This window comes from Cebidichthys violaceus, unplaced genomic scaffold (genome assembly GCF_023349555.1).
Source record: "Cebidichthys violaceus isolate CVI_PGR_0920_01 unplaced genomic scaffold, fCebVio1.0.p SCAF_19, whole genome shotgun sequence".
Classification (NCBI taxonomy): domain Eukaryota; kingdom Metazoa; phylum Chordata; class Actinopteri; order Perciformes; family Stichaeidae; genus Cebidichthys; species Cebidichthys violaceus.
In genome coordinates, this window is record NW_027176361.1 from 2,731,232 (window position 1) to 2,745,872 (window position 14,641).

Sequence of the window (14,641 nt, forward strand, 5' to 3'; positions counted from 1 at the left end):
AAACAAGTATTTATATATATTCAAATGAAGGGTTTACGAGAAACCAGCAAGATTCCAAAAATATATATTTATATAGGATTAAATTAAATATGTTTTACTGGGATCAGAGCTGCAGGAACACAAATATGTCTGACATAAACCAGCTTGAGCTTAATGAACATCCATAGAAATGTGAAGATAAAATGGCCTGAGTAAGTAAACAACGACTACACTTTGCATCAACAGGTTCTAGTTGGCTTCTTCAGACAGAAACACCCAATTATCTGAAGCGTTGCTGCCTCCCCCCGGGGGGGAAACTTATTAATACCGATTCACAGAGCAACCTTGAAGGGCGAGGAGCACCGGGAAAGCAAGCAAGCAAAACATTCTTTTAAGCAAGAAAAATAATTTATTCATAATGATATAATAATTTCATCACATTGGCATTGCGAGCTGCGACAGGGAGGCGTTTCGTGTGCGACGCCACCTTGCAGCTAACGCCGTCACGCCACTGGAATGGGGCGGGGAGACAAGAGGTTATTCAATACATACACGGAATATTCCTTTAAATATGTCTTTTTTTTTCAAGGAGGAATAACAAAAATAGAATAATTCCAATAACTCTTTCTCTCTTTCTCTATATCTCTCTAATTATCATCTCTGTGTCTTTATAAGCTGCCCTGTACAGCTCCCTGAAGTGGGGTTAGAATTTGGGGTGTTTTTGGGGGCGGGGTTTGTTTTACTCTGCTTTGCGTAGCAGGAGGGTGGGGTTTACCAGCGAGGGACGTCACTACCCCTAAAATGTCCAAACGCTGCAAACGCCACCCCTCTGGCAAACCCCTAAAACAAATGCAAGATACTCTTTGGCCCAAATCTGCAACCATTACCCTTCATTCTCCTTTCCCCTCCTCGTTCACTCTCTCGTGAAGCTGCACACTCTGGTTCATTTTCAGCACATTACGCCTAAAATACATTTCCAAAATGTAACGTATGGAGGCGTTTAGTTGAGACTGGGATACAGACAAAATATCCAAGTTTTGTGTTAGAAGGCGAAGTTCTCTGACACACTCTAGGAAGAGAGCGGAGCGGCCTTCAGTTGGTTGCGATCTGCAACCTCACCACTCGATGCCACTAAATCTAAAGTTCTGCGATTATTTTAAAGCCTTTGCGTCCATTGTTGTGGATTTCTCTACAAAACGGTAAAATAGAAAGACATCGAGGGTTTTTCGTGTGTGTGTGTCTGTGACGGATTATATATCCTTTGTAAACTCTGACACAATGACTTGCGGTCCACTTTGTTTTGGAGTCTAAATGTCTGAAGGGACGTTTGATTTGTTTATGCTCGTCTGGCATTTGGTGTAATATTAGTTGCTCTGCTCATTATATTTAACAAAGGACTGTGAACGTGTTAGTCTTAACTTGGATTCATATTTCAGAGAACAGCATCCTCGCCTGAACTCCGGCTTCACTTCTTCCACGCCGCTTTTTAAACGTCTCTTAGCAACAACTTGCTACCCGGCTGGTCCGTATATCCGCAGAGGCCGACAACTTAAACCAAATTAATTAACGAGCGGCTGCGGTGCTCTTTTGCTTTTGTGCTTTCCTCATACCTTTTTATCACTTTGCAGGGTAGCAAACGAGAGAGTGTGAGAGAGAGAGAGAGAGAGAGAGAGGAGCTCTTAACACGATTACTCCTCTGAGTCACGCGACCGCTGAGAAGAAGGGAGAGAGGAGGTGAAGGGGAGAAGATGATGTACATGAGTGTGTACATTTTCGGCGTGGTAATCCCCGCGTTCAGCGGAATCAAACCCTTTGCTCCACATCCTCATTTTCCCCTCCTCCGCCTCCCTCCCTCGCTCCTAAAGAAGGGATAATGGATTACAAATCCAATATATTTCTAGTGTCAGCTCTCCTTTTCACACTTTATATAGATGTCATTTTCAATAAAATATGTCGTCAACATATTTCAGAGATCGGTAATATACTTCTGCAGACGGTTCTCGGAGGCGGAGCTGCACTCGAGGCTGAAATATTCCTCATTGGTTGGTGAGTGGCGAGAGCCGAGGGGGATCGGCCGAATGCACCGAGGGCCAATTGTTCCCATCGTCCGGAAGTTTGTTGTTAGCGGACCTTAAATGTATCAAAAAAATGTGGCACCGAGTTGGCAGTAACCCAACCGATGAGGATATTTCTGCCTCGGGTGAAACTCTGCTTCTGAAAACCTCAACATCACATGAAATGCATCCCCACAAACATCTTCACCGGTGTACCCATAGGACTGTACCTCTATCTACTTCCCTGTTAAAGACCGTCGAACCAAAAGATATATTCCATCTGTCGGCACAGGAGGCAAAAACAACACCGCGTTTTACACCCCCCCCGGTTTTTAGACGTGCCAATGCGTCTACACACCACATAATGCCTTTTCAACATCAAACTGTTCCCGTTATTATCGTGCCGAAACAAACACATCTCTCCCAACGCTGCACTCATGTCGCTCCTCTCTGTTCCCACTCTGTCGCCTAAATCTGTGGGTTTAGCTCAAATGTTTTGATCTCCCTTCCAACTTCGCTTATCTTGTGATTGCTCTGAGGGATATTGCTCTAAAAAAGGGGGGAACGTATCAATGCGCTGCCCTCCTCTGCATGTATGCGAATGCAGATGTGGGCAGATGTTTGTTTGGAAATAGCGAGGACAGATTAGATTCAGATTAAACATAAATGCTCCCTTTTTTGACACCTGTGCTGATGTTTTGGCAAAGGTTGTGTGTGTGTGTGTGTGTTAACTACCAAGGCAGCTGAAATAATACAAAAAAACCTAAATAAAAACACAGTCGGCGCTGCAGCGACACGCCCATAATTCAGTATACAAGGCAAACAAACACAGAGATTTATAGGTTTATCTTTTTTTCATTCACTAAATATTTAAAACAAGCGTCACTTGACTAGTCATCATAAATGGTGATAATTTATGCATTTTTAAAATCTTTTTTTGTTCAGGATGATGGAGTACCTGAAGGACTTGTTGTAGGGAAGAGAGATGCGTGTGAAGAAGTTTATTTTTTCTTTTACTCTCTCGTCATTAGGTGTGGTTCCCTCCCTCTCCGCCCACTAGGGGGAGCTCTGACTCAATAGCACCGAGGGATTCGACCGGGAGTCGAGGGATGAAAGGTTCCCTCCTCCCCTCCACGCGGTCCATCCATGCAGGGGATAAGTCAGGTGTTAGAGCTGAACCGCTGCTAATCCAAAAATTCTCAGACCGTCCGCAACGGTGATCCAGAACTGAGGTGTCGGGTCGGTGGGGGTCAAATACCGCAGGGTGTTTCGCTCACAAGTCCAAAAGTAAAGGTCCTTTATGCAAAAACACATTCAAACCCTGCTGGTTTCCGTGTTTGTGCACAGATCCTATCCATTCACTGCTCCGTGTTAATCCCACGTTTGGGACGCTCGAAAGATTAAAATAAAAGTATAAAAACTCAGAGAGCAAGAAAGAGAGAAGGCAGAAGATAAGCGTTGATAGATTTTTTTGTGGTTTTTTTTGTTTTCAAACTAAGCACAGCATGTATTTTCTTAACAGTCATTCATTGACATTCATCCGGTGTCGCGTCGTCTGCCGAGCTCGGATGCATAGACTGAATGCAGAGAGAGAGACGGGAGAGACGGGGGTGAAGGTGAAACGGAAAATGGGGGAGGGTCAGGGAGGGAGGAGGACGCATGGAGAGACGGTTAAAAGAGGAAGTGATAAAGAGGAGCGGTGCTACGTGTGAAGAGGTTGCGGTTTATAGGCCGACGAAGGAGAATGCGCCTGCTACCGTACGTGCCAGAAGAGGAGAGGGATGAAACGGAGGGATGGCGCTCTGCGCAGAGAAGACAGATGGAGCGCGTTCTCCAGCAGCGATGAAGGGAGGAGGAGAGGAATGAGGAGGGAGGCACAGACCGCCGCCTCACCTTTGAGACAAAGTGTGAAAAACAAACAGAAAAAAAACGACCCCCCCGTAACGTCACTCTGCGACAACCGCAAGACGGAGAACTTCCAACCTCTGCAGAACCCCCCCCCCCCCCTTTGGGTTCCGGGGGAATGTGTGGGTGAGTACTGGAGAGGTTCTAATCCTATCCCCAAGAAAGAAATGGCGGGGGTGACGATGCACACACACACACACACACACACACACACACACACACACACACACACATACATACACACACATGTACAGTATGCAAACGTAGTGAGGGCGCTTTCAAACACAGCACACTCTCTTTCTCTCTTTCTTCTCTGTCTTGTTTTTTTGGCACTTCCCTCTATACACATGAACACACACACACACACACACACACACACACACACACACACACACACACACACACACACACACACACCGTTAGGTCCCCTCTGGTCTGTTTGTAGTTTTTAATAGTCCTTTGGTCCCGTCACCAGAGACCAAAAATGGATAAAAACCCTGTTTAATAACCAGGCCTGCTTCATACTCTCCGTACAGAAACTCCACAGGCAAGATTTCATCTGCGCACACACTCGTATGAACACACACACACACACACACACACACACACACACACTGTTCCAGTCTGTTTTTCTGTTTGTCTTCCATGGCGTTACTCCTTACTCCGTGTGTGTGTTTGTTTGAGTGTGTTTTTCCTTCCATCATGTGGGCAGTTTGTAGTCCATGCTGCTTGCTGTACACTATTTTTAGTCCTTGTGTCCGCAAATGATATCCGTAGATAGATGCGTCACATTTATCTCTGTACATGATACACACCGTACGATCCAATGAAGCATGTACAGTATCTGGCCATCTGGCATGTGTAGGAAAAACATAAAAGGGGGGAAAAAAAACAACATTTAAACAAAGAGAAAATATGGATTGATGAGTTGTCCCAAGAAAATAAATGCCAGGACGCGAAAAAAAAGTGCTTTCGTTCCAAAAATGTCTCTTCTTTTTGCCGGGTACCTCCGCGGAATGTTTTTTCGAAAGGTCCACGTTCATGTTCGTAGCACGAGCAACAAAATATGTGACATGCCCATGCGTCATCTTTGGTGGCAAAAAGCCCCCCCCTCCCCATGTGGTTCCTGCACTTCGTCCGCTCAAGTCACCGAAATGCTGACGACTGCTATGGTATCACCATAGAGAGATGAGGAGTTGTGATGATGCCCAAGGTATATTTGGGGCGTATTTTCTTTCTCTGGTGCCTCTTTACACCGTGAATAATTTACCCTTCGATTCATGTGGTTCTGCAGGTTTCGGCGTTGTAGTCCTACTGGTTGGAGGGCTTTGGTTGAATCGTGGATGAATTATTTGGAAGTCTCACATCTTCTGAATTTTTATTCCATTTATTTCTTGGATTCATTTGATTACCGATCCTCTGCGGTATTCTTGTGGATCAGTAATGACTGGTTACAGATTCATATGTATGGCAATTGTTGTCATCTGGGACTCTTGTTGTCTTCATCCAGAAGGAGCCAGGAGTAAAGATATCCACTGTATATCCTTATATTCCCAGTGTCCACTCCACCCATCTATCTATGCATCCAGCCTCCACACGGAGCAGATCCCCCAACAAGGAAAATATGGTGCGGCGTTGAAGCGAAACCTTAAAACCTCCACCTTTCATTGAAAATATAGCGAGGAACAAACATCGCTCTCCACAGATTTCTCGCTTTTTCCTAGAGGGACCGGTTTGACAGGGAACAGTAGAGCTTCAACCATGGGAGGGACCATTTTGCCCAAAAAATGTGCTCCAATTTGATTGGACAGTGCAAATGATCAATCAGTAGTTGGAGCGAGCCGATTGGACGCGTTAGTCAAAAGGCCCCATCTGCAGTGGGTGGCACATGGTAGAATTGGTTGGTAGCTTTGTCGACAGCAAACGGACTTGGTTAACATCCGTTACCGATACCTCCGTTCATTGATCGTTGGGTTTGCCGTTCCCGGATGCCGCGTCTCCTCCCTCGCCGGTCGGCGACGAGGTGGTTGAGAACTCTGTGACCCGTCGCGCCAAAGGGTTTGTGCTTTTGAGAAGCTCCATAGCGGAGACTCTGGCTCCTCCGCCGGAAGACTTGCTGCCTTTCTTCTGCAGCAGGGCCATGAAGTTCTCATTGCGGGAGCTGGACCTCTGGCTGCCTAGGGTCATGTTTCTGATGTCGCTGCCGCTGGTGCTGTGCTTCACCGGGGACACGAGGCTCTGGCGGCTGCCGAAGGAGTCCGTCGGCTCCTTGCGACCTAGAACCTTTCGCTTGGACCTGAGCAAAGAGAAGAGAAGATTATTAGCAAAGGGTAAAGAATGGTAAGATAAAGAAGCACATATAAATTCTACATCATTTGGCGCTGTTTTAATTCGTAATTTACTCCTCAAACTAGATGGGCCCCTTTCACACATGAAGTCCCCGAAATGTTAAGGAACATTTTCCTGCTTGGGGACAGGGATCGATATCCAGAGAAATCTGTTACAACAACTTTCCCAATTCAAGACCTAGTGACATTTCCGGACCAAAAAAAGCTCTTCCGCTCTCGTAAGGATGTTTGTATAAATAATAAGAGGTGTCTACTGCTGTGTACACCTTGCCCTTATCGTCCTCTTGTTCCGTTTAATGGCCTATCTGCTGGACTGTGCCTCACCCCATCTATTCTGGGCATGTGTGGTAAGACGCAAGGTGGACATATTCCTCAATGTAGTGCATGTGTGAATCGTGCAAAATCACTAGCGATGCCTGAAAGGTTATCCCAGTAATCTACCAGGAGCTGTGTGTTAAAGTGACTTCAGTAAAGTAAACCGTGTAACTACAGACAGGACTCCATCCCTTCTCGTGACAGATGGACACACTGACTCACCTTTTCCTTCTCTGGCTTTCAAGCTATTTTCAGCAACATGCCAGGTAAAATCATGACCACTTGTTGCTTAGAGACTAGCTTTCTTGTAATTCTGTGTATGTGTGTGTGTGTGCGTTAGAGAGATCCTGAAAAAAGGGCCGCTGGTCTTGCAGAAGCACAATGCACATGTAGCCGTTGCTAGGGAACCTCATGCCCGGTCTGCCTCACAACTTTTCAACAAAACAATGTGTCTTTGCATCACGCTCGGGGTTATAATAAGCCGGCAGGGAATCTTGGCTGAAACCATCTCCGGTAATAAGTTAATAATGCACCATTTAAACCTTTTCCAACTGCCTCTTGAGGAAAGGCATCTACTGTGATATCAAGTGTGCGTACTGCATCTCTGAGGTGTGTATCATATGCATATGTGTGCACACACTAACCTGTGAATAATAGTGAACAGGTCTTCGGTGGTGTGTGTTGCGGGCGTGCCGGCCGACAAGTCGTCGTCCGTTTCCTCTGCGATGTGGAGCACCGTCTTCTCATCGACTGCCGAGTCATCTGAACAAGAGACAAGAAATTATACACCAAAAGCCAATAGTCACAAAGCACGAGTATGCAATTCAAATCCGACTTGGCTACATACACATCCAGGTAATAATTAGATAATAATGATAAATGTCATCTTCACTGTTACAAACAGTGGGAGCCAGTCTGTGTTTTGATTCTGTCCAATTTTAGAGCAATTGAGCTTTGATTTGCTTGAAAACCGGAGAAATCTCCTCTGGCAGAATCAGGAAGTTATGCATCAAACGCAGCAGGAAAGGATCCTAATCAACCACTGCAGCTCTGACAGGCTATCATCAAACACATGCATATAAAACCTCTGACTACGATAAAGCAGTATTCATTAGCTAATATATCTTAGCAAATACTGCATCTGATTAATGTGTAAGTGCACATATATCTAGTTATATCAATTTCTGAAACCTGTACCGTACCTGCCCCAATCCCAGTGCTGGTCATTTTCCCTTCCAGCTCTGTGAGGGAGGAATCATGCAGGGACGAGTGAAGTGACGACTCTTTCGAACTCTCCTCGTCTATTCCCAAGTGGTTCTCATCTTGCTCAAGCATATCGGGAACACCGGGAGAACCGTGAAATTCTTCTGGCGGGAATGTTCCCACGGGAGACCGGAGACCCACGGGGCTGTCGGTCTGTGGGGTCTGACGTTCTGTGCTGCCGTTGGTGGAGGAGTGGACCGACGAGGGAAGAAGCAGAACATTCGGCTTCTTGGGGACTGGAGGTGGAACCTGGAAAGGATTGACAATTTAAATACATCACAAATTCCGACATGAGTAAAACTATTTAAAAATCAGGACATAAACGAGATTCTTTGCCTCCATGAACTGTAATTCTACTGTTTGCATTAATAATAATAAAATAATGCATTTTCTGAGACATGTCTTCCTCACCTTAGGTTTCTTTTTGTCTGACAGCTCTGCCAGACAGGAGATTGTCATCCTTGAGGGGAGGGTCTTGCTTTTGTCCTGGAGCTCCGGAGCCTCCTGGTTGCTGCAGGGAGAGGGGAGCGATCCTCCGTCCCCAGGACCAAGATGGATCTCTGGGTCTGCATCAAATTCAGGCTCCATTGCTGGGTCTTCAAGAAGAGGCTGGGGGTCCGGAAGAGGAGGGAGATCGAAGAGGGACTGTGAGTGGGGGAGGAATGGATGATCATAGGCAGTTTGTGGATGGGTGGTAAAGTCAGGAATAACTGAGGGACTTGTTTGCGGTGGAGGTTTTTTGGGTTTGGGTTTTCTCATGACTTTGTAGATGTTGCCTAGGGGCACAGGCCGGTCCACGGGTGAGCCAGGAGGTGAATCGAGGGCTAGGGGGAAAGTGGAGGAGGGGGAAGGAGACTTGAGGAGTAAGTTTAGGGGCCGCTTGGGCAACGGGGGCTTGACAGCGACAGGTGGTTTGGGTTTAGGTAGAGTAGGTGGCGGGCTGGGGTCCTCGCCTAAGTCCCGGCCGTGCTGTTCCTCTTCGATGGTGTCAGACACCCCATCAGGGCAGTCCTCCAGGTCACCACGAGAGACGGAGCGAAGCCGAATAGTCTTCAGCTCATTCTGGGTAACCACAGGCAATGCCTGCGAGGAGCTGGGGCTGATTTTCCCCGGCTTTGCTGCCGTCGAGGTGTCAGAATGCCGCCTGCTGGCTTTTTGCTTTGGCTTGATTGATGACAGCTCCAGATGTGCATTCCCTGGCATCTCAAAGGACAATCTAGACCTCGCAGCCGGGTCCTTGGGCGATGGTAGCGATGATTTCCTTTCTGGGATCTTTGGACGCAACTTACAACCCAATGTCCCTATTGTCCCGTGACCTGCCATGTGACTGAGTGGAACAGTTGGGGTGGGAGTCTCTGACTGGCTGGAGTAGCCACTTGACGGGGACATGAGTCCCGGGGGTTTGAAGGGCGAGGACGCCTTGATGTCGGTTTCCATGGAGAGCTGAGAGGGTGAGGTGGCTCTGGAGGTGGAGGGGGAATCAAGCAGGGACTCCGAGCTGCCTCTGACTTTCATACATTCAATCACTGTGGTACCTGTTGCTGTGCTGGAGCCTGATAAAGACCTGGAAGAGAGGAGAACTCATTGCATTTCTAGTCTTAACCTAACAAACTTCTTGAATATCTAAGAGCAAATAACCAGAAAAGTTGACAGATTCAATTTGGATCAAGCAAATAAGCCGCTAAAATATAAGTGTAGTTTCATTTCCTACCTGTAAGGATCATTCTTCCACTCCCCCAGCTGCCAGTGAGTGGGGAAGGTCAGCTCTGTCTCTCCCTCCCTCTCGGGTGCCTGGACCTCCAGGCTTGGAGGTCCATCAGTGCCACCACGGCCCAGCTCCCGCTCCACAACACTGGGTTTAGAGGAGCAGGACGAGCTGGGCAGGAGGAAATCGGGCTGGAAGTCTGGGAAGTGGTCCCTGGGGATGTGCAGGCTCTTTGGCCGACCATCCCGGTAAAGGCTGCCTCCATGGTGGATTCGCCCCTCGGCTTCTCCGAGGTTCTTCATGAGAGAGACGCTCCTCACAGGAGGGGGCGGCTTGCGCTTGGATTTCTTCAGCGAGATGGAGCGGGAGCGTAGGCGCAAGCGACCGTCGGCACTGTAGTCTGAAGCCGTGACAGAGATTGTGTCGGCGGTACTGGCGCTGTCTTCGGAGCTCCCTCTAGGGTAGAGGAGGGCGTAGTTCTCACCCAAACCCAGGAAGTTATGATGCTGTTGTTGGTGGTCTGTTAATGGCATAGAATTCCCGTTCCCTGTGGGCAAGATGTTCCCGTCTGGCTGGCCTAAACCACCTTCTGTAAAGCAGAAGGAACCAGAATCCGTGGGCGTGGAAAGGGAACGTTCCCGGAACTTGAAGGCGTTCGCCGCTGCTATGGAACGTGCCGACCTCTCCCGCCCTCTCCCTGCCTCCGCAACCCCCCCTCCCCCTCCTCCTCCCCTCCCGCCATCCGCTGCAGCCCCTTCCGTCTCGCTCCGCTTCCCCATCATCGCCGCTGCCAGTGAAATCCCTGGCATGTTATTCCCTCCTCTCCCAGAAGGGTTCGTCACTGACGTGAACGAACTGGAATGTGAGCTCACCGACTGTCCTGAGCTCACCAACATCACCCCGTCCTGCGCCCCTCCTCCAGCGTTTCCGATGATGCTGTGCTGTTTCGGCGGGACCGCCGGGCCTTTGTTCATGCTGTAATTGTACGGCTCGTTCCACGCTCCGGGTGAAAAAGTGGAGCCCTTAGGTCCGTTCCAGGAAGAGGAAGGTGTGTTTGAGCACAGCAGCCCAGACGTGTCCATAGTTCCTGGGTGAAGATGGTCCGGTGTGTTTCCTGTGTAGGAGGAGGAGACGATTAACACGACTCAACTGATCTAAACAAACTCACATGACCAGCAGAAAAAAAGGCACATCTCCATTCACAGCATGATATTGACTGTCTTGCTTACTTCAACAACAATAAGTCCTTGAGATAAACTTTCTGGCTGCCAACTTATATCTGAAAACACTCAGCACATAATCCTTTACAGCACCAGACCTTCAGGATTCATTGCACTCTATTTACTACAAGATGTTTGCTTTTTCATGTGTGCGTTTGGATTAATCAGTGAATCATCTCGGGTGTCCCTGTGACTTGACCCCTTTTGTGATTGGCTGTCGCAGGCTGCATAAAAATGCTTTTAATTATCCATTGCACCAATGTCACACATGTGCATTGGATAATATACTGTATTATCTTGTGCCCTCCTCTGTAATGGATCAGAATTCAAAATAGATTATAAAATGTTCGGAATCGGCCATGGACACGGACCAAATTACATAAAAAATCTTCAATGTTCATTCCTAACACAACATGTTATTTCAGATACATGCTATTCGTTTTCTTCCTTGTCTGCAATCAATGCCTTATTCAAGTTAAACTGTTTACATGAATACTTCATACCCTGCATTTGAGCATCCCTGTTGCAGTGAATAAATCAATTTAGGCATGACAAGATCCAGGCTGCTGGCAACACGGTCGTTTATTAAAGCAAAACTGATTACCGCAAATACAGGAGGAAGAAATTGTTAACCCAACTTTAATCTCTGTTGTGTTTTTTTGTTGAATTTAAAAATTCAGATTTGTGAAAAGCAGAAAGAAAGATGATTAAGATGTTTTCACTGCCACAGTGACCAGGATTAAGGAATCTAATCATGCCAAAATGAATCTAACAAAGCTTCATTTATGTTAATTGACAAAAAAACACAGAAAAATGTAGGTACAATTTTTTTTAAATTTGCAAGATTAAAAAGGAAATCTTTTATCTTCCACCATTGTTTCACTAAAAAACTAGATTTAGAATACTAGAAACATAAAAATAGCTCTAATAGTCCCATCTCTGCCTTCTCCCAAGGTATCGAATGAGAAGGAAAATGTTTTTACAGCTTCAAAAAGCAGAAAACACCTTGTGCAGTAAAATCTAGGGCTTCTAAGGTTTCAACACCAACAGAGTTTCAGCTGACATTGGGGTTAGTAGTTAATGAGTAGAGTTATTTCTTGTTGTGTTGACCTGCACCACAGGAAGACAAGAGACGAAGAAACGGAAAAGAAAAAAAGCACCGGAGGAGGGTAAGCGCTTCCTTTAATGGCGGCATACACACCTGCAGGTAAGGTTGTGTCGAGGTCAGAGTGGGTCTTCCTCAGGGGGAGGTTTTGGTGGAAAGTGTCCGAGACGGGTTCCAGGGAGCGGGGCTGGTGGGGGAAGGGGTCCCCCGGAGAGGGGGATGGGGACGGGGAGTGCTGAAGGAGGTCGACACCGTGGAATTTCCCTCCTCTCCCTTCACCTGGAGGAGCAACAGAGCAACAGCGAGGTCAGCGAGAGAGTCCTTTTACTTGACACACAGTAAATTCAATAAAACTCTAAATCCAATCATGTAGTTGACATGGCAGTGAAGAATTAGATTACGACTCTTGAGAGATAGAGATGTGTAGAGAGGAATTTGATTCTGTCAGCATTCCCTGATTCAAAGTTATTCTTGAAAAGGGTGCAACGTTTTAAGAAATATGATTTAGTGTTTTTTATTACACTCCATGTACCACGCTTGTCTCGCTCAGGTTAAATGGCATTTGGAGATGGACCAAGAACCAGGCACTAATGTGGCTTTAAAATACATTTTAAGTGACATTGTGGAGAAGTGCAAAAACCAACATTAGCTGCAGATGCACGAGCAATTGATGGGATGTGAATCCTCGGAAATTGTTCACGTGAAGCTTTGGTGAAAGTTCAAATAGCAAGATCTTCTCACTCACATTTAATATTAATATTACATTCTTGTCAAACATGATCTACTGCTTTTTTCTTTTACCAAAATTATAGTTTTTATTCAAAAAGTACATCAAATAATCAATTCCATTTGCAACCATCTATACAACTCCACACTTCCTGCAAATGTTTCACAATAAAGGTCCACAAGTAAAAAAAGAAGTGATTTTAGCCAGTAAACTGCTGATGATTTCTGGATTTCCTGTTACCTGATCTTTGATATTTTGAGCCACTGATGCGCAAAGTTGTTTCAAGATTGCTTAAAATCGACAACTCTTTTATTCAACTGATAGGAGGAACATTGAAAATGACAAAGAGTGCATTAAACTACATGCTAGAAAAGCCACACTTTTCCTTTTTTTCCCCCTACCATCATGAACCTACATGCTGTACATTTTTAATCCAGAGCGATTTACAGCAGACGCTGCTGAGAAGCCTGCTGTTCTGTTGTACTTCCTGTCCTTCCGATGTCTCGTCGGAGCAGACAGTAATCCAATGAGTCATCGGAGGCAGCAGGTACCCACTCGATTACCTCGATGACATGCGGCGCAGTCTCTCACTCGGCCGCATAATTCAGTCGGGCCTCTATTAAGCCATCAGCCCTGTTTTATAGCGACAGTCATATCGGTCTGCTGCTAACAATTTATGTCCTGCGAACAAAAACCGAAGCCGTTCAGAGAAGTTCCCTTTACCTCAGAGGGTGAAGACAAGACGCACAAAATCAATGAGGCAAAAAAGGAATCAAATTAAGTTGAATCAATGCAAAAGTGTGACGCAACAAGCGCCGACACAAGAGCAATACTCTAATTATGTTTATTGTACAATCAGTGACGGCAAGTAAGCACTCAAAATACTTCCTTCATGAATCAAGCGCTGAGTTGTTGAATTCATGCTTGTTTTGAAAACCATAAACAAAGCGCAGGGAACCGTCTCTTATAAGCTCCGACACATTCACCATCTCTTCCTCTACCTGTCTTGCCCGTCTTCTTCTTGCATCTCAAGGGGTTTTTGCAGTCACACATGACTCCACCCACCGCCCTCCTTCCATTTTGTTTCTACTGGTCCCCCCCCCCCCCCCCCGTTGCAGTGCCGTGTATGAATTATACATCCAAGCTATCGAACAACACAGAGTTACAAACGTTTGAGGTATCTGAGAGACCGAAGAGCAAACTAATAACAGAGAGACGTTACATGATAGAACTCCCAGCGCAAAACATCTGCAGGAAAATGAAGGTTCTTCTCAATAATACAACAAAGTCTCCACTAAGTTGATTCCAAACTGGATAAGAGGTTTGAGGATGTTTCACCATTCATACACAGGGCTTCCTATTTAGTATTTATTAGGGATGTGCGAGTTGGACATCAGTATTCCTTCAACGTATAAAGTAATACAGGCTATATCAGAGCTGTTGTCTGTACATTAGAAAGCTTCTTTAAGGGTTTTCGATTGAAGCTTTGAATGTTTGAAGCAGGAGAGCAATGAAAATGCAGTTTTTAAAAGGCTAAACGGCAACAAATATCGATTAGCGCAGAATCGCAGAATATTTTGTTCACTAAAAACATGTTGGGAATTTTGGATATGATTACATTTTTTGGACTTAGGACGGAGACAATTTTGGTACTACACCTAATATATAAACATATACAGCCTATATAGGCCGGAAAAAACATGCTGCCATCGCAGGGAACCAGAACTACGACCGTAGAGAAGTTGTAACATTATAAGGAAAGTGTGACGCCATCTGCTAGTACCTAGTTCTGATGACTCGCACACTGAATATGGAATATGGACATTCCTTAAAATGACTATCCCTAGTATATATGTCTGTGAGGTAACTACACCTACTGTATCAGAATATAGCTTTTATATAAATCATTTTGGAAGAAAGTCTTCAATCAAGACTTTGATTCTGATTTAACTTTTTCGCCGATGACTGAATACAATTTTGGTGAATTGGAGGAATCTTCACGCCAAAATCTGAGTTAACT

The 14,641-nt window shown here is 45.8% G+C and overlaps 1 protein-coding gene across 5 annotated transcripts in view; it reads right to left on the minus strand.

Annotated features, from left to right (window-relative positions):
* Window positions 1-156: 156 nt before the first annotated feature.
* The window catches only part of nhsl2 (NHS-like 2), a 111,039-nt gene continuing 96,554 nt past the window's right edge, over window positions 157-14,641 (minus strand). For 4 of the 5 annotated variants that reach the window (XM_068713222.1, XM_068713223.1, XM_068713225.1 and 1 more), the window contains exons 5-10: window positions 11,991-12,173; window positions 9,576-10,683; window positions 8,276-9,428; window positions 7,804-8,113; window positions 7,246-7,363; window positions 158-6,234 (exon numbers count right to left, since the gene is read on the minus strand). In XM_068713222.1, the coding sequence (XP_068569323.1) occupies window positions 5,898-6,234; window positions 7,246-7,363; window positions 7,804-8,113; window positions 8,276-9,428; window positions 9,576-10,683; window positions 11,991-12,173 (3,209 nt within the window). In that variant the 3' untranslated portion in view covers window positions 158-5,897. Of the gene's footprint in view, window positions 6,235-7,245; window positions 7,364-7,803; window positions 8,114-8,275; window positions 9,429-9,575; window positions 10,684-11,990; window positions 12,174-14,641 lie in introns of all 5 variants that reach the window. The other variant, XM_068713221.1, reaches the window with a different exon arrangement.